Source organism: Oncorhynchus masou, chromosome 31 (genome assembly GCF_036934945.1).
Source record: "Oncorhynchus masou masou isolate Uvic2021 chromosome 31, UVic_Omas_1.1, whole genome shotgun sequence".
Taxonomy (NCBI): domain Eukaryota; kingdom Metazoa; phylum Chordata; class Actinopteri; order Salmoniformes; family Salmonidae; genus Oncorhynchus; species Oncorhynchus masou.
Window position 1 is genome coordinate 45,245,741 of NC_088242.1, and position 26,683 is coordinate 45,272,423.

Sequence of the window (26,683 nt, forward strand, 5' to 3'; positions counted from 1 at the left end):
CTTCGTCAGGATGCTGAATGCATGGAGCGATGATTTGAGAGCAGCCAAATGCTCCAGTTATGAATGTTACTGTAACATGAGTATTCTTTGTATAATTAGTGGATACTAGACCAGGTGTTACACAGACATTCTGCATGAAGTTCTCTATTTATGTCAATTCAGCTTCTGCCAGTTTGTGTTGAAGCTTGGTTATTGGGATGACTCATGTCCTGGAGGTAGCTTTGCAGAGTGGTCACTAGCTGGCACAGCCAAGTCATAAAATCGGATTTTAAACCTAACCTTAAACCGAACCTTAACCACATGTTAACTCTAATGCCTAACCTTAAATTAAGACCAAAAGCAAAATGTCAGTTTTCAGGAATTCTTACGATATAGCCAATTTTGACTTTGCAGCTGGCATATAGCGCTCAGTTCTACCTCCAGGACAAGATGCATGACAATAAACATCAACCTGGGTCAACATTTGTCAACATTTGTTTCTTCCATTATTTCATGTTGTTCATCTGCTGTTTTATCATCTGAGTGGAAGCAGTGTGTATGAGCTAGCGGAACCCCCCGCAACAGCCAGTGAGAGTGCAGGGCGCCAAATTCAAAACAACAAAAAATGTCAGAATTAAAATTCCTCAAGCATACAAGTATTTTACACCATTTTAAGGATAAAATTCTTGTTAATACAGCCACAGTGTCTGATTTCAAAAAGGATTTACAAAAAAAAAAAAAGCCCCACAAACGATTATGTTAGGTCACCACCAAGCCACAGAAAAACACAGCCATTTTTTCTAGCCAAAGAGAGGAGTCACAAAAAGCAGAAATAGAGATAAAATTAATCATTAACTGATAGGAGAATTATGTTCTCCAGGTACATAACCCAATTTAATTATATTACTCTCAGCCTGAAACCCAGGGAACTGGTTGAAATGAATCAGGCGGAGGCCCAGCTAAAATAGTCAAAAAGGTTTATTCACGGGAACGTTTTAAAGTCAAGAATAGAAAACGATTCATTTTATACTGACTTCTCACGCCCACACATTCACACAACCATGCGCACACACACACAAACAGACGCACATACACCCATACCCACACACGTGCACACAAACATGTCCTGCTACCCAGCCGACAGAGATTAGTGACCTTGTTCTTGACACGTACTCCCTGTTCTCTCCCAATCTCTAGTCAGGTCGGCACCAAGCTCAGACAGTCTGTGTTTATAATACCATAAAGACGTATTGTTTTACCTAATTCTGACGAGGACTACACATTTATTGATTATGATTTTATACATTCTAAACACTTCCATACAATTATATGTTTCAGGGCGGAATATTCTAATCATTCAATTAACAGATGATTCTCACCTAACACTAACCTTTGATGATCTTCATCAGATGACACTCATAGGACTTCATGTTACACAATACATGTATGTTTTGTTTGATAAAGTTCATATTTACAGTGCCTTGCGAAAGTATTCGGCCCCCTTAAACTTTGCAACCTTTTGCCACATTTCAGGCTTCAAACATAAAGATATAAAACTGTGTTTTTTTGTGAAGAATCAACAACAAGTGGGACACAATCGTGAAGTGGAACGACATTTATTGATATTTCAAACGTTTTTAACAAATCAAAAACTGAAAAATTTCGCGTGCAAAATTATTCAGCCCCCTTAAGTTAAATACTTTGTAGTGCCACCTTTTGCAGCGATGACAGCTGTAAGTCGCTTGGGGTATGTCTCTATCAGTTTTGCACATCGAGAGACTGAAATTCTTTCCCATTCCTCCTTGCAAAACAGCTCGAGCTCAGTGAGGTTGGATGGAGAGCATTTGTGAACAGCAGTTTTCAGTTCTTTCCACAGATTCTCGATTGGATTCAGGTCTGGACTTTGACTTGGCCATTCTAACACCTGGATATGTTTATTTTTGAACCATTCCAGTGTAGATTTTGCTTTATGTTTTGGATCATTGTCTTGTTGGAAGACAAATCTCCGTCCCAGTCTCAGGTCTTTTGCAGACTCCATCAGGTTTTCTTCTAGAATGGTCCTGTATTTGGCTCCATCCATCTTCCCATCAATTTTAACCATCTTCCCTGTCCCTGCTGAAGAAAAGCAGGCCCAAACCATGATGCTGCCACCACCATGTTTGACAGTGGGGATGGTGTGGTCAGGGTGATGAGCTGTGTTGCTTTTACGCCAAACATAACGTTTTGCATTGTTGCCAGAAAGTTCAATTTTGGTTTCATCTGACCAGAGCCAGGTGGCTTGTGGCAAACTTTAAACAGCACTTTTTATGGATATCTTTAAGAAATGGCTTTCTTCTTGCCACTCTTCCATAAAGACCAGATTTGTGCAATATACGACTGATTGTTGTCCTATGGACAGAGTCTCCCATCTCAGCTGTAGATCTCTGCAGTTCATCCAGAGTGATCATGGGCCTCTTGGCTGCATCTCTGATCAGTCTTCTCCTTGTATGAGCTGAAAGTTTAGAGGGATGGCCAGGTCTTGGTAGATTTGCAGTGGTCTGATACTCCTTCCATTTCAATATTATCACTTGCACAGTGCTCCTTGGGATGTTTAAAGGTTGGGAAATCTTTTTGTATCCAAATCCGGCTTCAAACTTCTTCACAACAATATCTCGGACCTGCCTGGTGTGTTCCTTGTTCTTCATGATGCTCTCTGCGCTTTTAACGGACCTCTGAGACTATCACAGTGCAGGTGCATTTATACAGAGACTTGATTACACACAGGTGGATTGTATTTATCATCATTAGTCATATAGGTCAACATTGGAACATTCAGAGATCCTCACTGAACTTCTGGAGAGAGTTTGCTGCACTGAAAGTAAAGGGGCTGAATAATTTTGCACTCCCAATTTTTCAGTTTTTGATTTGTTAAAAAAGTTTGAAATATCCAATAAATGTCGTTCCACTTCATGATTGTGTCCCAGTTGTTGTTGATTCTTCACAAAAAAATACAGTTTTATATCTTTATGTTTGAAGCCTGAAATGTGGCAAAAGGTCGCAAAGTTCAAGGGGGCCGAATACTTTTGCAAGTCACTGTATATAAAAAAATCTGACTTTACATTGGCGCGTTATGTTCGGTAGTTCTAAAACATGCAGTGATATTGCAGAGAGCCACATCAATTTACAGAAATACTCATAATAAACATTGATAAAGATACTATTATACAAGATGACTATTACACATGGAACTTTAGATAAACTTCTCCTTAATGCAACCGCTGTGTCAGATAAAAAAAAACATGCAATAATCTGAGTACAGCCTTTAGACAACAAAGCAGCCAAAAAGATACCCGCCATATTGGGTAGTCAACATTACTCAGAAATAGCATTTTAAATATTCACTTACCTTTGATGATCTTCATCAGAATGCACTCCCAGCAATCCCAGTTCCACCATAAATGTTTGATTTGTTTCGATAATGTCCATCAGTTATGTCCAAATATCTTCTTTTGTGAGGGCATTTGGTAAACAATTCCAAAAGCACGTTCAGGTCGAGCCGAACGTCGGACGAAAAGTTCAAGAAGTTCAATTGGAGCTGAGTTGAAAAACTACAAACCTCAGATTTCCCACTTCCTGGCTGGATTTTTTCTCAGGTTTTTGCCTGCCATATGAGTTATCTTATACTCACAGACATCATTCAAACAGTTTTAGAAACTGTATGTTTTCTATCCAAATGTACTAATTATATGCATATTCTAGCTTTTACGGCTGTTTTTCATCCAAGCTATCCAATACTGCCCCCTACCCCAAAGAAGTTAACTTCTCATGGTGTGATTGTGATAACGTACATAAACTCAAGTCTTTTTGTTCACCCGACCTAGAATACCTCACAATCAAATGCCGACCATATTACCTCCTAAGAGAATTCTCTTCAGTTATAGACACAGCTGTGTATATCCCCCTCAAGCCGATACCACAACAGCCCTCAAGGAACTACACTGGACTTTGTGCAAACTGGAAAACACATATTCGGAGGCTGCATTTTATTGTAGCAGGGGATTTTAACAAAGTTTAACAAATTTGAGGAAAACGGTACCGAAGTTCTTCCAACACATTGATTGTAGTACTTGCGCTGGTAAAACACTCGACCACTGCTACTCCAACTTCCGGGATGCCTACAAGGCCCTCCCCTGCCCTCCCTTCTGCAAATCAGATTGTGACTCCATTTTGCTCACCCCTTCCTATAGGCAGAAACTCAAACAGGAAGTACCTGTGCTAAGGTCTATTCAACGCTGGTCTGACCGATCGGTATCCATGCTCCAAGCTTGTTTTGATGACGCGGACTGGGATATGTTCCGGTGAGCCTCTGAGAATAACATCAACATATACACTGACACGGTGACTGAATTTATCAGGAAGTAGATAATGGGTGTTATTCCCACTGTGACTATTAAAACCTACCCAAATCAGAAACTGTGGATAGATAGATGGCAGTATTAGCGCAAAGCTGAAAGCGCAAACAACCGCATTTAAACATGGCAAGGTGATTGGGAATATGGTTGAATACAAACAGTGCAGTTATTCCCTCCGTAAGACAATCAAACAGTCACAATTCAACGGCTCAGACATGAGATGTATGTGGCAGGTACTACAGACAATCACGGATTACAAAGGGAAAACCAGCCATGTTACGAACATGGGCGCCTTGCTCCCGGGTAAGCTAAACACCTCCTTCGCCCGCTTTGAGGATAACACAGTGCCACCGCTCCCACGGACTGCGGGCTCTCGTTTTCTGTGGCCGAAGTGAGTAAGACATTTAATGCTAACACTCCAGACGGCATCCCTAGATTCGTCCTCAGAGAATGCGCAGACCAGCTGGCTGGAGTGTTTACGTAGATATTCAATCTCTCCCTATCCCAGTCTGCTGTCCCCACTTGCTTCAAGATCTCCACCCTTGTTCCTGTACCCAAGAAAGCAAAGGTAACTGAACTAAATGACTATCGCCCCACAGCACTAACTTCTGTCACCATAAAGTTCTTTGAAAGGGTAGTTAGGGATCGTATTACCTCTACCTTACCTGACACCCTAGACCCATTTAATTTGCATACCACCCCAATAGATCCACAGACGATGCAATCGCCATTGCTCTGCACACTGCTCTATCCCATCTGGACAAGAGGGATACCTATGGAAGAATGCTGTTCATTGCCTATAGCTTAGTCTTCAACACCATAGTCTCCTCCATGCTCATCATTAAGCTCGGGGCCCTGGGTCTGAACCCTGCCCTGTATAACTGGGTCCTGGACATCCTGACGCCTACCCTCAGGTGGTGAAGGTAGGAAACAACACCTCCACTACGCTGATCTTCAACACATGGGCCCCACAAGTGTGCTTGCTCAGCCCCCTCCTGTACTCCCTGTTCACCAATGACTGCTTGACCATGCATGCATCCAACTCAATCATCAAGTTTGCAGACTACACAACAGCTTTAGGCCTCATTACCAACAATCACGAGACAGCCTACAGGGAGGAGGTAAGGGCCCTGGCGGAGTGGTGCCAGGAATTCCGGTGTGCTGGCCTTCTAGGCAGATTTACAAAGAAAAAGCCATATCTAAGACTCGCCAATAAAAATAAAAGATTAAGATGGGCAAAAGAACACAGACACTGGACAGAGGAACTCTGCCTAGGCCAGCATCCCAGAATCGCCTCTTCACTGCTGACATTGAGACTGGTGTTTTGCGGGGACTATTTAATGAAGGTGCCAGTTGAGGACTTGTGAGGCTTCTGTTCCTCAAACTAGACACTCCAATGTACTTGTCCTCTTGCTCAATTGTGCACAGGGGCGTCCCACTCCTCTTTCTATTCTGGTTAGAGCCAGTTTACACTATTCTGTGAAGGGAGTGGTACACAGCGTTGTACGAGATCTTCAGTTTGTTGGCAATTTGCTTTTATTTCAAAAACAAGGACATTTTTAAGTGATCTCAAACTTTTGAACGGTAGGGAATGTTTAGGTGAAGTTTGTAGTTCTTGCTAGTGTTAGCATTGTTCATGGGGAGGGTGCTCAGATCCTGGTAGACCCACCTGTGCTAAGTGAGTTGTACAGGCAGAAATGCCTGCTTAGGGCTAGTCCTTTATGGACCCTTTCAGTGTTTTCTTCTTTTGTTGTTGTGTTTTTGTACTTTTGTGAGGGTTTTTGTAAATATTTTGCCCACCTTAATTTTGTAGCACCTTTCATTTAATAAACCTACACCAGATTTTGCACCTTGAACTTTAAATGTTTTTATTTGTTTTACCTTTATATAACCAGGTAGGACCCACTGAGGTTAAAAAGCTATTTTGTGAGGGTGACCTGGCAAGAAGGCAAAACAGGGAAATAGAAATATTACAAAACAAATACAAAATACACACAAAAGACAAAGTGTCACAAGTTACAGATGCAATTGAAACAACTGCAGCTTTCACAAACAGTGTTGTCGATCAGAATCTTAAAAACAGACAAGGACACTAACTCCCCTAACTTTAATATCTTTTGAAGCATATGCAAGAAAAATATTGCTTTGCCTCCTGCTGCACAATTGCCCTTAAGACTGAGACACGTACCCCTTTAACAGACTATAACTAGGGCCCAGAGTTGTTCCTTTCCAGGAAATATGGTCAGGAAAAAAACTCTTGGCCCCACACCACACATAGTGTTTCTACATACTGTATCTTCATACTAATCATCTCTCTCTCTGTCTCATTCTATCCTGACAGGTTGAGGCTCTGAGCAATGGAATCTCTATTCGGTGGTGAGCTGAGGCTACTGGGAGGTGGCGAGGGCTTGAAGGAGGACAGCTGTGGTGACGTGGGCTGGTCCTCCTCAACCCTCCCTGATGATATGTACTCCGTCTCCCACTTCGCCCTCATCACCGCCTACCAGGACATCAAGACACGGCTCGCGGGCCTGGAGAGAGAGAACAGTGGCATCAAGAGGAAGCTCAAGATCTACGAGATCAAGGTAGGACTAAGAGCCGATTGGCATATCAGCTTTTCCTGATCCTGACCATGTGACTTGACCAGGAAATAATCTAAACTCTAGTTAGAGAGAGGTCTGAGATTTTTCTGGGAAGGAAAAACTCTTGTAAAAGGAGTTAGAGGAGTGGAATAAGTCTCACTTACATGCTAATCTAGCTTCCATATTCCCTATATTGATGACTAACACTGTTGCATGTTGTGTGTGAGGGACGAGCGTCTCTGTATCTCATCAGTGGTATTGTATTGTGCTGAGTCAGTGATGTGCCACCCATGCTCTCTACGTGCATGGAGTAGCAGAGTAGTGGTGTAGAGGGACACAGCTGGTGCAGCAGATGAACTCTCTGAGCTGTCCCACCTGGCAGGGTGACTGTAATGTGGGCGAGAACGCTACAGATGAGATGAAACAGAGGAGAGAGAACAGTTGAGGGAGAGAGAGAGGGATGGAGGGAGAAGGGCATGAGAGAGAAAGAGAAGAAGAGAGAGGGAGGGTGATGAAGAGAGTGCCCTCGGGCCTCCAGATTGCTTGTTTTGTCTGTACTGCCTCCCCAGATGTGTGTACGCTCAGTCACTCACTAACACACCTGTCCATAACAGAGCAGCTGGCACTCAAAGCTTTGCCACTAGGTTGCATTTCAGTGGAATGGTTATAAATGTTTTATTAAAGTAACAGTATGTTCAGTTTGAATCACGCAAAAAAACGAATGTATTGATTTTGTTAGTACTGATTAGTCTCTTGTGACAGACAAAGAGACTAAATTTAATAGCTGACCAGTTCGCATGTAAGATAATGCGATTGGTCTTTCCAAAATTGAATAAATGTTCTGAATCTGAGTAGCAGATATGAAAAATGTTGGAAAATGTTCTCCAACTTTAAGACTGACTAAGAGTAAGGTGGCTGACAAGTAGAGAGTTTAGAGTGGCTGGTGCCTCACAGTGTGAGGACTGTGTGGCCCTGAAGAGTTCCTTCCAGAGCTACAACACACTGCTAATTCAGTCTAAGTAGAAAGAGGTGTTTCTCTAAATGGAAAATGTTTGTTTGGTCCTCACATCAATATCATTGGATGATTTAAGTCAGTCAAATTTAGGCACTTTAAGATGGAAACGATCATGTGATTTCTGGTTATATTGTATAACGTGTGTTGTTCCGTCTTTGTGTGAAGTCAAATCAAATGTTATTTGTCACATGTGCCGAATACAACAGTTGTAGGAATACTGAAAAATATGGGTTGTTTATGAATTCAAAAGGACCAATAATGTAACGGCTCTCGTTGGGAGAAGGAGACCAAGGTGCAGCGTGGTTAGGCGTACATCGTGATTTTATTGATGACACCAAAAAAATAACAAAGACAAAAAACGAAAGCGCACAGTTCTGTCAGGCAGAAACACTAAACAGAATACAAGATCCCACAAAATCCAAAAGGAAAATGACAACTTATATGTGATTCCCAATCAGAGACAACAATAGACAGCTGCCTCTGGGAACCACACACACGGCCAAAAACAAAGAAATAGAAAACAGACTTTCCAACCCGAGTCACACCCTGACCTAACCAAACATAGATAATAAAAATTATCTCTAAGGTCAGGGCATGACAAATAAAAATAAATAAAAAATCTAGGTTCTGGATTTTTGGCCGGTAGCAACCACCACATTGTGTTCTGTTCAGAAGATCCACACACACATATACACACTCTCTCTGATACTAATTGTGGTTCTGTAAAGAAAAGAGGAGAACTTAGGCTATAGCATAGTATGGGAAAATTTGCCTATTTGCATGTCAACATTTAAACAGACTATGTGGACTCAAACACATGCTAGATGCACAAAGAACAATAGAGCAATGTAGAAATATCTACACATTATAAAACATAACAAGCATGAGCGATCTACAACCAAATCGCTAATCGCTAATGAGCATGCTAAATAGTCATGCATTCCGGATGACAATGCTAATGCTAGCGGGAGTATACAAGCTAGCTAGCTAGCTAGCAAGTTTACACAAATAGTACATATTTAAAACAGACACTATTTAGCTCCAAACAACAAGACATCAGGATTTTGGCACTTACATTGAGATGCACGCACAATAAACATCAAAAAGAAAAGCAATTTCTTCTAAGGCAGTAGAATAAGCAGGAGAGAAAAACCAGTTGGTCATCAGAATGGAAACTACAGACTGCCTGAGGCCCTGCCTGGTCGGGTATTATGCTAAGTCCCGGGAAAAAAAGGATGCTGATAGGCTAATGAAATTATAATGATTGGCGTGACCTTATTTCAATAGGAAAACCAAAAGAAAGTTGGGGTCTTGGAAAAGAGATGAGCTGGCCATTTGTACAGCCACTCGCAAATGTGTTATACATATTTGCTTCAACTGACAAGCCAGCTAAGGGTCAGTAGCTTCTTGAGGAAGGGTGGGCAGCTGGATGAGTCGAGCAACATGCCTGACGTAGGTTCTGTCCTTGACTTGGATCTCTGCTGTCCTCATTTTACCATCTGCTCCAGGGATAACTTACTTGACAGTTCCAACTTGCCAGAGTGCCCTAGGAGACTGATCATCCACGATCATCATAACTGTCCAAACTGCAAGGTCTTCCTTATCCTTGTGCCACTTATGGCGGCCTTGAAGTGCAGGTAAGTAGTTCCGTGTGAAGCCGTGCCAGAAATGGTGGGCTAGAACCTGGCTGTGTCTCCATTTTTTGTGACTGAGCAGTTCAGACTCTGGGTAGACCACCTGCTGTAGTGATGAGTCTGGCCGCCCCATGAGAAGAGTGTTTGGAGTGATTGGATCCGGATCCGCGATGTCCGTTGACACATATCCCAAGGGTTTGGAGTTCAAGATCCCTTCTATTTTGATTAGGACAGCCTTCAGCACCTTTTCAGAGATGTTCTGCGCACCATGGGTGGTTTGCAGGGCAGTCTTGATGGATCTCATCTCTTTCTCCCAGCATCCTCCAAAGTGTGGCGCACTTGGTGGGTTGAAGGCGAAGCGAATCTTCTGACTGGCTAATTGTTCCTGGAACTGTGGGTGGAGACTCGTGAAGAAGGCCTACTGTAGCTCTCGCTCCACTCCCTTGAAATTTGTTCCTCGATCGGACAGGAACTTAAAGGGCCTTCCCTGTACAGGAACCAAATCAGCGGAAATTCCAGAGCGCCAACTAATTTTACTCGTTAACACTCAAACTTTCATTAAAATTCACATGTAGGGTACTCAATTCCAGCCACACTCGTTGTGAATATAGCCAACATGTCAGATTTGTAAAATGCTTTTCGGCGAAAGCATGAAAAGCTATTATCCGATAGCATGCAGCCCCCAGAAACACACAAAGGGGACGTATAAACAAAGAAATTAGCGTAGCCGGCGCTACCCAAAACGCAGAAATAAAATATAAAACATTCATTACATTTGATGAGATTCTTTGTTGGCACTCCTATATGTCCCATAAACATCACAATTGGGTCTTTTTTCAATTAAATTGGTCCATATATATCCAAAATGTCCATTTATGAACACCGTGAAATCCATGTAAAAAGGCACCTTTCCCAACGCAACGTAATTTTTTAAAATTCATAAAGTTGCCTATAAACTTTGACAAAACACTTCAACCTACTTCTGTAATCCAAGTTTAGGTATTAGTAAACGTTAATAAACGATCAAATTGATCACGGAAAGATCTGTTTTCAATAGCTAGAAGTTTACAAAACGAATTCCAGTTCTTCACTGACATTTTTTTCTGTGGCGCACCTGAAGACCGGATGTGTTATTGACCAATCTAACCAAGGATAAAGTGCCCTGGTAATCACAACACTGGCGACATCGTGTGGAATCTGTAGGAATTGCAAACACAGTTCCATCATTTATGACAAGCCTTAGACAATACAAACACTGGCGGATGAATTTTTTCTTTGTAGATTTTGGGATGAAGTTTTCTTGCGATTTTGACAACGGAACTCGTTCTGTTATAGTCACAGACACCATTGAACCAGTTCTAGAAACTTCAGAGTGTTTTCTATGCACACATACTAATCATATGCATATACTATATTCCTGGCATCAGTAGCAGGACGTTGAAATGTTACGAAATTTTAAACAGAATTTTGAAAAAAGTAGCACGATCTCTAACTTAAAGATGATGCCCCTTCTCTTTTAATTTATTTTGGCCCATCTTGATGATATATGGTCCAAAGCAGTCCACGCCTGTAGAATAAAATGTGGGCTTGTGGAGCCACAGTCAGGCTGGAGGCAGGTCAACCATCCTAGGCACATCTGGCTGGCCATTGCCACATCCCGCATCTAGTGCAGCCAAGCTCAAAACAGCGAATGGGAGCCCTCCCTCTCAGAATCCAGAACCTTCGACGTAACTCAGAAAACACCCTCCCTTGTCCCGGGTGCCTCAGCTGCTCATCATATTTCTTGATCTACTACCTGGTGAGTGGATGACCTGGGTCCAGAACCACCTCCAAAGGCAATCTCCAACATGGAATCAGTCTGGTGTCATTGTCATACTCCGGGGCCAGCTTCACCAGATGGCTGCTCGGAGGGATTGGCTTCCCTGCCTCTAGTAAGGAGAGGTCTTCTGGGAAGCTCTCAGACTGAGCATATCTGAGTACTTCAAGTTCTGCTTGCTTGAAATCCTCGACTGAAGGGCTGTCTCCACTACTGGCCGCCCCGTGTAGCAACTGCACTGTGGCTTCCACCAGCTCATGGAAAGTGTTGAAATGGGCAACATCAGAGAGAGACAACGTGAAGTCCGCTGACAGGAGTCCACAGAAGGTAGGCTTCCGCAGCTCCTTTGCTTTGTCAAGAAGTACTTGGTCTTCTCGGCAGGATGACTGGACCTCCCACAGGAATGGAGGACCTTGACTCCAACGGTTGTGTTCTGAAAACCGAGACAGCATCTTGCCGCGTGTGATATCGTCATCCGGATTTCTCTCTGTGTCCACGCAATGCCAGGCCTGGAAGTCCGTGAGCTCCTGTATTTCTGTGACTCTTGTGCCTACAAATACTTTGTACCTGCAGGAGTGTGACTGGAGCCAGGTTAAGACTGTTGTAGAATCCGACCAGTACGTGACCTCATGGATTTCCAGGGTGAGTTATTTTCTGATGACCACGGCCAGCTGGGCACCAGTGAGTGCAGCGCAGCGCTCAAGTCTTGGCATCGACTGTTGTCATTTCGGGGCCACTCTTGATCTTGCTGCAAGGAGTACCACTTGGATCTGTCCATTGGTGTCTTCAGTACAGAGGTACGCGGTGGCACAGTATGCACGTTCTGAGGCATTATTGAAGACTTGAACACTTCTTTTGCTCGTTGGGAGATCCATGTCGTGGCTGATGTAACACCTTGGTAGTGTGACCTGAGACAGCTGTGAAAGTTTTTTCTCACAAATAAGCCACGCTTGGAGAAGATCTTCAGATAAGTCAGGGTCATCTTTGAACCCCGTCAACTTCGATTCTGACGGTCTTCTCCATCTTGTCTGGATCCTTGGACAGACGCTTCTCTGTCCCTCGCAGATGAGCCAGTACTGCCTCCTTCGGAGCTTCTAAGGAGGAGTGGAGTACCTTTGAACCCCGTCAACTTCGACTCCGACGGTCTTCTCTATCTTGTCAGGACGGTGTGACGAGCTTCTCACTCCTGTACTGCAGCGTATCCAACTGTCAGAGCTTCTCTACATACCTGAAGAGCTCTGCAGATGGAGAGATAAGGGATGTATGAAGGCACTGTTGTGAAGCAAGACTTTGCTGCAGGAACTTTGAAGGCCCTTGAAGGGTCCATCCGAGCTGAGTCTTGATGGTGGCAGGTCCGCCAGGGGGAGCCAAATGCACTGGCTCTGCCGGAGTGATTAGATGGGGATAGTCTGATCTGATGAGCAGTAACGGCTGCACCTGATCCAGTGGTTGGAGGGGTAGGCCTTTGAGGTGCCGACATCTTTTCTGAAGGGCTTTGACGGGGAAGGTATGCGGTGCAAGGCGCAACTCTTCAGCTGTGAAGGCTCTGTGGATGTCAAAGGACCTGTTTGGTTGAGTAACAGGGTCCACAGAGAATGACACAGAAGCTCTATGGTTGATTGACATCTTGACGCACCGTACAAGGTGCCAAGTCCTCTTGATTGCCTTGGAGGGCTAGCTGCTCTGCTGTTTCGTGTAGAAGTATAGTGCAACAGGGCGTACGTGTCAAGTGACTTGTGGCCGCTCTGCAAGATGATTTGCTGCTGCCGGAAGGTCGATCAACGTAGAGAGCCTGCAGTGGAGCTCCCCAGGCAAATGCACTCTGTTGGCGCCTTTGTGCTGGCGGTCTTCATAGCATTCGTGCTAGCGTTCTTTGTAGCAGTCGGGCTAGTCATGGACATCATGGACAATCTCAAGACGCTTCTTCTCGCACTTCTTGCACAGAACACTGTACACTGAGTACACTGAGCTGCTTGGTGTCCGCATCCACACTTCCAACATCTTTCATTTGTCTTGATCCAGGATTCTTTCTGTTCTTTGGAAAGGAGCTGGAAATTGGTGCATTGATTCATGTAACCTTCAGGTAAGTCTGGGTCATCCTACACTCTTTTCTTGGTCCAGAGCCTCTGGACCACAACCTTGGCCTGTGTGGTGTATGGGGCAATGAGGCCAAGTGGATCGTACTGGCTGGCAAGGATGTTAAATGTTACGCATGATGGGTTCAACTTTCTCCATGTGACCTTGCTTGTAGCCAAGAGTGTCAGACAGACATTACCATCATAATCCAAAGGTGTGCTCTTGGGGTTCCACACCATCCTGGGTGAACCACAGTTCACTGCTCTCCGACCTGTACCCTTAACATTTTCAACCTCTCCCTGGCGGAGTCTGTAATGCCTGCATGTTTCAAGTAGACCGCCATGGCCCAAGAAAACCAAGGTAACCTGCCTAAATGATTACCGCCCCGCTCACGTCGGTAGCCATGAGTTGCTTTTGGTGGCTGGTCATGGCTCACGGAGGCCCTGAACCACCTCCGGTTCGATTGCCGCCTTGGCGGACTGCAATAGCATCGAATAGTCCCTGCAATATGCAACTGTTCAGGGAAGTCAGGAACCAATACACGCAGTCAGTCAGGAAAGCTAAGGCCAGCTTCTTCAGGCAGAAGTTTGCATCCTGTAGCTCCAACTCCAAAAAGTTCTGGGATACTGTGAAGTCCATGGAGAACAAGAGCACCTCCTCCCAGCTGCCCACTGCACTGAGGCTAGGTTGCACGGTCACCACCGATAAATCCATGATTATCGAAAACTTCAACAATAATTTCTCAACGGCTGGCCATGCCTTCCGCCTGGCTACTCCAACCTCTGCCAACAGCTCCGCCCCCCCCCCCCCCCGCAGCTCCTCGCCCAAGCCCTTCCAGGTTCTCCTTTACCAAAATCCAGATAGCAGATGTTCTGAAAGAGCTGCAAAACCTGGACCCGTACAAATCAGCTGGGCTTGACAATCTGGACCCTCTATTTCTGAAACTATCCGCCGCCATTGTCGCAACCCCTATTACCAGCCTGTTCAACCTCTCTTTCATATCGTCTGAGATCCCCAAGGATTGAAAGCTGCCGCAGTCATCCCCTCTTCAAAGGGGAGACACCCTGGACCCAAACTGTTACAGACCTATATCCATCCTGCCCTGCCTATCTAAGGTTTTCAAAAGCCAAGTCAACAAACAGGTCACTGACCATCTCGAATCCCATCGTACCTTCTCCGCTGTGCAATCTGGTTTCCGAGCCGGTCATGGGTGCACCTCACCAACACTCAAGGTACTAAACGATATCATAACCGCCATCGATATAAGACAGTACTGTGCAGCCGTCTTCATCGACCTTACCAAGGCTTTCGACTCTGTCAATCACCATATTCTTATCGGCAGACTCAGTAGCCTCGGTTTTTCGGATGACTGCCTTGCCTGGTTCACCAATTACTTTGCAGACAGAGTTCAGTGTGTCAAATCGGAGGGCATGAAGTCCGGGCCTCTGGTAGTCTCTATGGGGGTGCCACAGGGTTCAATTCTCGGGCTAACTCTTTTCTCTGTATATATCAATGATGTTGCTCTTGCTGCGGGCGATTCCCTGATCCACCTCTACGCAGACGACACCATTCTATATACTTCCGGCCCGTCCTTGGACACTGTGCTATCTAACCTCCAAATGAGCTTCAATGCCATACAACACTCCTTCCGTGGCCTCCAACTGCTCTTAAACGCTAGTAAAACCAAATGCATGCTTTTCAACCGATTGCTGCCTGCACCCGCATGCCCGACGAGCATCACCACCCTGGACGGTTCCGACCTTGAATATGTGGACATCTATAAGTACCTAGGTGTCTGGCTAGACTGTAAACTCTCCTTCCAGACTCATATCAAACATCTCCAATCGAAAATCAAATCAAGAGTCGGCTTTCTATTCCGCAACAAAGCCTCCTTCACTCACGCCACCAAACTTACCCTCGTAAAACTGACTATCCTACCGATCCTCGACTTTGGCGATGTCATCTACAAAATTGCTTCCAACACTCTACTCAGCAAACTGGATGCAGTTTATCACAGTACCATCCGTTTTGTCACTAAAGCACCTTATACCACCCACCACTGCGACTTGTATGCTCTAGTCGGCTGGCCCTCGCTACATATTTGTCGCCAGACCCACTGGCTCCAGGTCAACTACAAGTCCATGCTAGGTAAAGCTCCGCCTTATCTCAGTTCACTGGTCACGATGGCAACACCCATCCGTAGCACGCGCTCCAGCAGGTGTATCTCACTGATAATCCCTAAAGCCAACACCTCATTTGGCCGCCTTTCGTTCCAGTACTCTGCTGCCTGTGACTGGAACGAATTGCAAAAATCCCTGAAGTTGGAGACTTTTATCTCCCTCACCAACTTCAAACATGTGCTATCTGAGCAGCTAATCGATCGCTGCAGCTGTACATAGTCTATTGGTAAATAGCCCACCCATTTTCACCTACCTCATCCCCATACTGTTTTTATTTATTTACTTTTCTGCTCTTTTGCACACCAGTATCTCTAACTGTACATGACCATCTGATCATTTATCACTCCAGTGTTAATCTGCAAAATTGTAATTATTCGCCTACCTCCTCATGCCTTTTGCACACAATGTATATAGACTCCCCTTATTTTCTACTGTGTTATTGACTTGTTAATTGTTTACTCCATGTGTAACTCTGTGTTGTCTGTTCACACTGCTATGCTTTATCTTGGCCAGGTCGCAGTTGCAAATGAGAACTTGTTCTCAACTAGCCTACCTGGTTAAATAAAGGTGAAATAAAATAATAAAAAGACAACGCCATCTCAATCGCACTCCAGTGGTGTAAGTGGTGTAAAGTACTTTAGTAAAAATACTTTAAAGTACTACTTAAGTAGTTTTGGGAGGGATCTGTGCTTTATATTTTTTACAATTTTAACTTTTACTCCGTTACACTCTAAAGAACATAATGTAAGTTCTACTCCATACATTTTACCTGACACCCAAAAGTACTTTTTACATTTTGAATGTTTAGTAGGACAAGAAAATTGGCTAATTCACGCACATAATTCAGTAGGTCATCCCTACTGCATCTGATCTGGCAGACTCACTAAACACAAATGCTTTGACTGTAAATTATGTCTGAGTGTTGCAGTGTGCCCCTGGCTATCCGTAAATTTAAAAAACAAGAAAATCGTGCTGTCTCGCTTGCTTAATATAAGGAATTTGAAATTATTTATACATTTACTTTTACTTATGATACTTAAGTATATTTTTGCTATTACATTTACTTTTGATACTTAAGTATATTTAAAACCAATTACTTTTGGACTCTTACTCAAGTAGGATTTTACTGGGTACTTTTTTAAATCACTGCTCCACACTGCCCTTTTCCACCGGGACAAAAGGAACACCTATGTGAGAGTGCTGTTCATTGGCTGCAGCTCGGCATTCAACACCTCAGTACCCACAGAGCTCATCACTAAGCTAAGGACCCTGGGACTAAACACCTCCCTCTGCAACTGGATCCTGGACTTCCTGAAGGGCTGCCCCCAGGTAGTAAGGGTAGGCAGCAACACATCTGCCACGCTGATCCTCAGCACTGGGGCCTCTCAGGGGTACGTGCTTAGTCCCCTCCTGTACTCCCTGTTCACCCACGACTGTATGTCCAAACACGACTCCAACACCATCATCAAGTTTGTTGATGACACAAGTGGTAGGCCTGATCACCGACAATGATGAGACAGTCTATAGGTAGGAGATCAGAGTCCTGGCAGTGTCGTGCCAGGACAACAACCTCTCACTCAAAATGTGAGCAAGACAAATTGAGCTGATCTTGGACTGTAGGAAAAGGAGGGCAGAACAGGCCCATATTAACATCGACGGGACTGAAGTGGAGTGGGTCGAGAGTTTCAAGTTCCTTGGTGTCCACATCACCAACAAACTCTCATGGTCCAAAGTAGAGGTCGACCGATTATGATTTTTCAATGCCGAAACCGATTATTGGATGACCAAAAACAGCTGATACCGATTAATCGTTTGATTTTTATATACATATATATATTTGAAATAATGACACTTACAACAATGAAAACTTATTTTAACTTAATATAATACATAAATAAAATCTATGTAGTCTGAAATAAATAATGAAACATGCTCAATTTGGTTTAAATAATGCAAAAACAGTGTTGGAAAATGTGCCATGTAAAATAGCTAACGTTTAAGTTCCTAGCTCAGAACATATGAAAGCTGGTGGTTCAATATTCACAGTTCTTCAATATTCCCAGTAAAGAAATATTAGGTTGCAGTTATTATAGGAATTATGACTCGTCGACAATTTCTCTCTATACCATTTCTATTTCAAATACCTTTGACTATTGGATGTTTTAATAGGCACTTTAGTATTGCCAGCCTAATCTCAGGAGTTGATTGGTTTGAATTCATAATCAGCGCTGTGATCAAGCATTGCTAAGAGCTTCTGGCAAACGCAGTAAAGTTTGAAAGAATGCTTACAAGCCTGCTGCTGCCTACCACCGCTCAGTCAGACTGCTCCATCAAATATCAAATCATAGACTTAATTATAATACAACAAACACAGAAATACGAGCCTTTGGTCATTAATATGGTCAAATCCAGAAACTATCATTTCGAAAACAAAACATTTATTCTTTCAGTGAAATACGGAACAGTTATGTATTTTATCAAACGGTTGGCAATCCTAAGTCTAAATATATCTGTTACATTGCACAACCTTCAATGTTATGTCATAATTATGGAACATTCTGTCAAATTAGTTCGCAACGAGCCGGGTGGTCGAAACTGTTGCATATACCCTGACCCTGAATTTATTTTAACTAAATATGCAGGTTTAAAAAATATATACTTCTGTGTATTGATTTTAAGAAAAGCAAAAGTTGTTTATGGTTAGGTACATTCGTGCAGCGATTGTGCTTTTTTTCGTGAATGTGCCTTTGTTAAATCATCACCCGATTGGTGAAGTAGGGTGTGATTCGATGATAAATTAACAGGCACCGCATTAATTATATGCAATGCAGGACAAGCTAGTAATATCATCAACTATATGTAGTTAACTAGTGATTATGTGAAGATTGATTGTTTTTTAAAAGATAAGTTTAATGCTAGCTAGCAACTTGCCTTGGCTGCTTGCTGCACTCGCGTAACAGGTAGTCAGCCTGCCACGCAGTTTCCTCATGGAATGCAATGTAATCGGCCATAATCGGGGTCCAAAAATGCGGATTACCAATTGTTATGAAAACTTGAAATCAGCCCTAATTAATCGGCCATGCCGGTCGGCCTCGAGTCCAAACACATGCCGGTCGGCCTCTAGTCCAAACACACCAAGACAGTTGTGAAGAGGGCGCGACAACAACTTTCCCCCTTCAGAAGACTGAAAAGATTTGGCATGGGTCCCCAGATCCTCAAAAGTTTCTATAGCTGCACCATCGAGAGCATCCTGACCGGTTGCATCACCGCCTGGTACGGCAACTGCTTGGCATCTGACTGTAAGTCGCGACAGAAGGTAGTGCATACGTTCCGGTACATCATTGGATCCAAGCTTCCTGACATTCAGGACCTATATACTAAAGTAAACTAAGTCACCTTTGTACATCGTGCTGGTCCGTACAATTGACCTTATTTTAGCGCCCAAAAAACGTAATACTTCCAGATCAATTGTAATATCAATATCATTGTAAAACACAATTTCTCTCCTTTCCAACAAAATCAATGATGAGTCCTTCATGATGCCCAACTCTGCATGATTGAAGAAGGCAATGAGCTCCGTCGGGCCTTTTTTTAAATGGCGGATGGGGAAGCTAAACCTATTGCGTGATAGTGAGATGGAGAGATGTCGTGTGGGGGAACGTTTTTTTTCACTCGATCTGTCCAACTTATCACCTTATCGTCTCTAAAATGCAAATAAAACACTATAAAGAGTTTATATAATGTGTCATTGTCACGCCCTGGTCGAAGTATATTATGTTTGTCTTCATTTATTTGGTCAGGCCAGGGTGTGACATGGGTTATTGTGGTGTGTTTTTGTCTTGGGGTTTTTGTGGGGTGTCTAGCATAGTCTATGGCTGCCTGAGGCGGTTCTCAATCAGAGTCAGGTGATTATCGTTGTCTCTGATTGGGAACCATATTTAAGGCAGCCATATTCTTTGAGTATTTCGTGGGTGATTGTTCCTGTCTCTGTGTTTGTAGTCACCAGATAGGCTTATAGGTTTTCACGTTCCGTTTGTTGTTTTGTATAGTAGTTATTTCATGTCTCGTTCAATTTCATTAAAGAACATGAGTAACCACCACGCTGCATTTTAGTCCGCTTCTCCTTCATCAGACGAACGTCATTACAGAGTCACCCACCACAACAGGACCAAGTGGCGTGGTAACATGCAACAGCAGGAGCAGCGTAACAAGACTTTCTGGACTTGGGAGGAAATCCTCGACGGGAGAGAACCCTGGGCTAAACCAGGGGAGTTTAGCCGCCCCAAGGTGCAGCAAGAGAAGGAATGGACATGGGAAGACATTTTGGATGGCAAGGGTTGTTACACTTGGGAGGAGATACTGGCTGGAAGAGATCGCCTCCCATGGGAACAGGTGGAGGCACTTAGGAGAGCAGAGGCATCCGGAGAGAGGAGCCGGCGATACGAGGGAACACGGTTGGCTAGGAAGCCCGAGAGTCAGCCCCAAAAATTTATTGGGAGGAGGCTCACAGGGAGTATGGCTATGCCAGGTAGGAGACCTGCGCAAACTTCCTGTGCTTACCGGGGGGCTAAAGAGACCGGGCAGGCACCGTGTTATGCTGTGGAGCGCACGGTGTCTCCAGTGCGGGTGCATAGCCCGGTGCGTTACATACCAGCTCCTCGTGTTGGCCGAGCTAGAGTGGGCATCGAGCCAGGTAAGGTTGGGCAGGCTCGGTGCTCAAGAGCTCCAGTGCGCCTGCACGGTCCGGTCTATCCAGTGCCACCTCCACACACCAGTCCTCCGGTGGCAGCTCCCCGCACCAGGCTTCCTGTGCGTGTCCTCGGCCCAGTACCACCAGTGCCAGCACCACACATCAGGTCTACAGTGCGCCTCGCCTCTCCAGCGCTGCCGGAGTCTCCCGCCTGTTCAGCGCAGCCAGAGCCTTCCTCCTTTACAGCGCTGCTGGAGTCTCCCGCCTGTTTAGCACAGCCAGAGCCTTCTTCCTCTCCTGCGCTGCCGGAGTCTGACCGCCTGTTCAGCGCTGCCAGAGCCTTCCTCCTCTACAGCGCTGCTGGAGTCTCCTGCCTGATCAGCGCAGCCAGAGCTGCCAGCCTGCATGGAGCAGCCAGAGCTGTCAGTCTGCATGGAGCAGCCAGAGCTGTCAGTCTGCATGGAGCAGCCAGAGCTGCCAGTCTGCATGGAGCAGCCAGAGCTGCCAGTCTGCAAGGAGCTGCCAGTCTGCAAGAAGCCGCCAGAGCTGTCAGTCTACATGGAGCAGCCAGAGCCGCCAGTCAGCATAGAGCAGCCAGATCCGTCAGTCTGCCAGGATCCGCCAGTCAGCCAGACTCTTCCAGATCTGCCAGTAAGCCAGACTCTTCCAGATCCGCCAGTCAACCAGACTTTTCCAGATCCGCCAGTCAACCAGACTCTTCCAGATCCGCCAGTCAGCCAGGATCTGCCAGAACCGCCAACCAGCCAGGATCTGCCAGATCCAACTACCTGCCTGAGCTTCCTCTCAGTGTTGAGCTTCCTCTCAGTGATGGGCTTCCTCTCAGTGCTGGGCTTCCTCTCAGTGCTGAGCTTCCCCTCAGTGCTGAGCTTCCCCTCAGTGCTGAGCTTCCCCTCAGTCCCGAGCTGCCTCAGTCCCGAGCTGCCCCTCAGTCCCGAGCTGCCCCTCAGTCCCGAGCTGCCCCTCAGTCCAGTGGGGTTCTGGGTGAAGACTACTAGGCCATGGTCGGCGGCGAGGGTGGACTATCCTAGGACGCGAGGGGGAGGAACTAAGACATTGATAGAGTGGGGTCCACGTCCCGCGCCGGAGCCGCCACCATGGACAGACGCCCACCCGGACCCTCCCTATTGTTTTGATGTGCGTCCGGGAGTCCGCACCTTAGGGGGGATGTTCTGTCACGCCCTGGTCGAAGTATATTATGTTTGTCTTCATTTATTTGGTCAGGCCAGGTGTGACATGGGTTATTGTGGTGTGTTTTTGTCTTGTGGTTTTTGTGGGGTGTCTAGCATAGTCTATGGCTGCCTGAGGCGGTTCTCAATCAGAATCAGGTGATTATCGTTGTCTCTGATTGGGAACCATATTTAAAGAACATGAGTAACCACCACGCTGCATTTTGGTCCGCTTCTCCTTCAACAGACAAACGTCGTTACAGTCATTTACATACCTATTTGAAGGTTTGTGTCGAATTTGTGTCAATTGGCGGTGCTAAAGTGATCTTCAGAAGTAAACAGCGGCTTTTGAGAGTCATGATAGCTTGCAGTGATGATGCAAAAAATGACTAGGTATTCCCCCTTACCCTATCCCTTTCTTGTTTTTAAACGGTGAGAGAAGTGCTACACCTAGTGGAGAGAGGCTGTAAGACGCTACAGTCCCATTAGTTTTCTTTGCAGACTCGTTTGAATGTCGCGGTTGCGCACAAGTACAGAATGGGGTTAGCGTACGTTAGGCGGTGTCAGAGGAAAGTCCAAAAAAATGTCAAAGACTTCAGCCATCCTAGTCATAGACTGTTCTCTCTGCTACCGTGCGGCTAGCGGTACAGGAGCGCCAAGTCTAGGAACAAAAGGCTAGTTAACAGCTTCTACCCCCAAGCCATAAGACTGCTGAACAACTAAACTAATCAAATGGCCACCCGGACTATTTACGTTGAACCCCCCCCTCCTTTGTTTTTTGACTGCTACTATTTACAGTTATTGTTATGTAAATGTGTTGTGTTGCTTTTTGATTGATTTGAATTTTTATTACTTTAGTTTATTTAGTAAATATTTTATTAACTCTATTTCTTGAACTGCATTGTTGTTTAAGGACTTGTAAGTAAAAATTCCACTCTAAGGTCTACACCTGTTGTATTCGGTGCATGTGACAAATAAAATTTGATTCGATTTGATTCGATTTTAATTGTGGTTCTGTAAAGAAAAGAGGAGAACTTAGGCTATAGCATAGTATGGGAAAATATGCCTATTTGCATGTCAACAACTAAATATGTGGACCCAAACACATGATGGATGCACAAAGAACAATAGAGCAATGTAGAAATATCTAAACATAATAAGCATGATCTATCTCCAACCAAAAATAGCCTAGCACAACAGACAAATTCGAACAAATGCATGCATTCTGGATGACAATGCTAATGCTAATGCTAGCGGGAGTACGCAAACTAACCAGGTTGGTTATCAGAATGGACACTACAGACTGCCTGAGGCCCTGCCTGATCGGGCATAATGCTAAGTCCCGAAAAAAGGCTGCTGATTGGCTAATAGGAAAACCAAAAGAAAGTTGGGGTCTTGGAAAGGAGATGAGCTGGCTGTTTTTACACTTACCATGAAATGCTTACTTTTACAAGCCCTTAATTAACCAACAATGCAGCTTTATGAAAATATAGTTAAGAAAATATTTACTAAATAAATGAATGTAAAAAAAAAATTCAAGTAACAATAAAATAACAATAACGAGGCCGGTACCGAGTCAATGTGCGGGGGTACAGGTTAGTCTAGGTAATTTAGGTAATATGTAAATGTAGGAGGGGTAAAGTGACTATGCATAGATAATAAACATCAAGTAGCAGCAACGTAAATATTTATACCCCCAAAAATCTATAATAATAATGAGAAAAAATAAGAAGAAGAAGGAAAAAAAGTGTGTGGGGGGTCAATGCAAATAGTCCGGGTAACCATTTGATTAGCTGATGATTAGGATGCTCTCGATGGTGCAGCTGTATACCTTTTTGAGGATCTGAGGATCCATGCCAAATCTTTTCAGTCTCTTGAGGGGGAATAGGCATTGTCGTGCCCTCTTCACGACTGTCCTGGTGTGTTTGGACCATGAGTTTCCCCAAGTAAACAGATGCTCAACTCACTCTATGCTGTTGCTCGGTGCGCTGTTTTTCTCTGTATTTCTCAAACAATATAGGAGTTATAAGAGTAATGTCTAATAAGATTGAAATATTATTGTATACTGTTATGTATGGAGAATGTGTGGGCAAAAAAGTTACATGACAAGACCTGTATCGTATGAATTATAAATAATGTTATGCTCCTCTCTCCCTCTCCAGTTCCCTATGATCAGTGAGTTTGGGGAGGACAGGAACTCCTACTGCAGCTTTGAGTCCAAGGAGACAACTCTACTGCAGTCAGAGAACGGCAACCTGCAGCAGAAAGTCAGCACCCTCACCCACGAGGTGAGAGTGAGAAAACACCTGGGGCTTCATTTAATCCCACCCACAATGCGCAGTATCTATCATTTTCTTCCCGTGGCATGTAAAATCATAGGATGATGAGTACTGTGAAAACATACCTCTGTTAGCAAGTACACAGTGTAAACATTGCTATAGCTAGCTATAAAATGAAAGAACTACTCTATTCTTCCCTGAACAATTTATATATCACTTTGTGTATTGTTGAGAGGGAGGAAGGAGAGGCAGGAGAGGAGAGGTGAGGAGAGGGGGAGTGGTGTGAAAGAAGAATACGAAGCCGTGATTAAAAAAGAGCGAGGGGGAGGAAGAGGTTTATGGGAACATGTTCAAGGGATGCGCTTTGTCCCTTGAACACACAAGGTCAGAGCGCTTCGAAAAAGACCTTTATAAAGATTGTTAGTGTCACGCCTCAATGAACAAGCCCGTACACAGTCAAGGCAATATTTGCTTCCCCTGACAACCTGAAACAGTGGCTTCCACCTAGCAAACCACGTTTTCTGTCCACACAGCCAGGAGGGTAGCGAGCGAGTCTGCTTCACGTGTAATCTGTCTCCACTCCTCTTTGTCACGATGTTGACTGCCTGGCTCTTAGTCACGATGTTGACTGCCTGGCTCACCTTGGCCGTGATTTCAATGTGTTACCATAGACACGCTTCTGCTGAATTCTGCACTGCTTAAGCATCTTGCACTGTCATATCTCTCAGTTGCTTAAGTTGCTTTCTCTCTTTCCCTCTCTTTTTCTGTGACTTTGTCTCTCTCTTTCTCTCACTCCCTCGTTCTCTCTGGTCCTCTACTCATCCCCTCTCAATCTCTCTCCCTCTTTCTCTCTGATTTTCTTTCTCATCAGATCCTTTCAGTTCCCCTCTCTTTGTCAGCGTTTCCCCCAGTGACCCCCAAACCCTGATTCATTTCCATCTTAGTCATTTGTTTTCTTCCTCAGTCATCTATCCATTTGTCCACCATGTCTCCCACTTAAATTACTGGATATAATTTACAGTCTTGAGTGTCCATGACTTTGATATCAGACAGGGCCCATGTTCATAAAGAGTCTCAGAGTAGGGGTGCTGATATCGGGGTCAGGTTGGCCTTTTAGATAATAATAATAAATGATTATATGGACAGCGGGGCCTGAATCTACTCTGAGATGCTTTATAAATACGAGCCTTGATCTGTGGGTGTGAAAGTCATCAAGATACTATTGTTGTAAATGTTCTTGTCTCAATATTACAAGTAATTGCTGGAATGGAAATACATGTAATGGCTGTCTAGACTGTCTGGGAGACACAGACACTGTCTGAAGTTATTTGTGTCCTGCATGAGAATCACTATGGAGTATTTCTTCAGGCTTTAGACTGAGAGAAGCATTAGATGAAAAAAAAACTAACTATAATAGAACAAGTTTATTTATTTTGCTTCTAAAAAGATGTTCCAGCAGTGAAATGAATGAAAACAGGAAATTGGGACTGGCTCTTCGATCATTTAATTCCTCGTCTTACTTTCTTTCTCTGTCAATTCAATTCAAGGGCTTTATTGGCATGGGAAACATATGTTAACATTGCCAAAGCAAGTGAAATAGATGACAAACAAAAGTGAAATAAACAATAAAAATTAACAGTAAGCATTACACTCACAGAAATGCCAAAAGAATAAAGACATTTCAAATGTCATATACAGTGTTGTGACGATGTGCAAATAGTTAAAGTACAAAAGGAAAATAAATAAACTTAAATATTAGTTGTATTTACAATGGTGTTTGTTCTTCCCTGGTTGCCCTTTTCTTGTGGCAACAGGTCACAAATCTTACTGCTGTGATGGCACACTGTGGTATTTCACACAGTAAATATGGGAGTTCATCAAAGTTGGGTTTGTTTTCAAATACTTTGTGGATCTGTGTAATCTGAGGGAAATTTGTGTCTCTAAGATGGTCATACATTTGGCAGGTTAGGAAGTGCAGCTCAGTTTCCACCTCATTTTGTGGGTAGTGTGCACATAGCCTGTGTCACGGTTGTTGAAGGAAGTGGACCAAGGTGCAGCGTGGGGAGCGTACATTTTTATTTTATTTTAAAAAATGACGCCAACAAAACAACAGAACAATTGTGAAGCTACAGGCAATGTACCATAAACAAAAGTCAACTTCCCACAACGACAGGTGGGAAAAAGGGCTACCTAAGTATGGATCTCAATCAGCGACAACGATAGACAGCTGTCCCTGATTGAGAACCAGACCCGGACAAAACATAGAAATACACATAATAGAACATAGAATACCCACCCCAAATCACACCCTGACCAAACCAAATAGAGACATAAAAAGGATCTCTAAGGTCAGGGCATGACAGCCTGTCTTGTCTTGAGAGCCAAGTCTGTACATAATCAAAGCTGTCCTTAAGTTTGTGTCAGTCACAGTGGGTCAGTCACAGTGGTCAGGTATTCTGCCACTGTGTACTCTCTGTTTAGGGCCAAATAGCATTCTAGTTTGCTCTGTTTTTAATTTGTAATTCTTTCCTTAATTCTTCGTTAATTCTTTCCAATGTGTCAAGTAATTATCTTTTATATTCTCATTATTTGGTGGCGTCTAATTGTGTTGCTGTCCTTGGGCTCTGTGGGGTATGTTTGTGTTTGTGAACAGTGCCCCAGGACCAGATTACTTTGGGGACTCTTCTCCAGGTTCATCTCTCTGTAGGTGATGGCTTTGTTAACTCTTGATACTCCCCATCCCGGATCCGGGATCGTGAATAAAGCCTCAGGCTCATTAGCATAACGCAACGTTAACGATTTCTGAAAATCGCAAATAAAATGAAAATAATGCGCCTGCTCTCAAGCTTAGCCT

The 26,683-nt window shown here is 44.1% G+C and overlaps 1 protein-coding gene across 1 annotated transcript in view; it reads left to right on the forward strand.

The window, feature by feature from the left end:
* Positions 1-6,727: 6,727 nt before the first annotated feature.
* LOC135523996 (TANK-binding kinase 1-binding protein 1-like) overlaps positions 6,728-26,683 on the forward strand; it is a 63,876-nt gene continuing 43,920 nt past the window's right edge. The window contains exons 1-2 of the mRNA XM_064951068.1: positions 6,728-6,955; positions 23,713-23,838. Coding sequence (XP_064807140.1) covers positions 6,728-6,955; positions 23,713-23,838 — 354 coding nt within the window. The remainder of the gene's footprint in view (positions 6,956-23,712; positions 23,839-26,683) is intronic.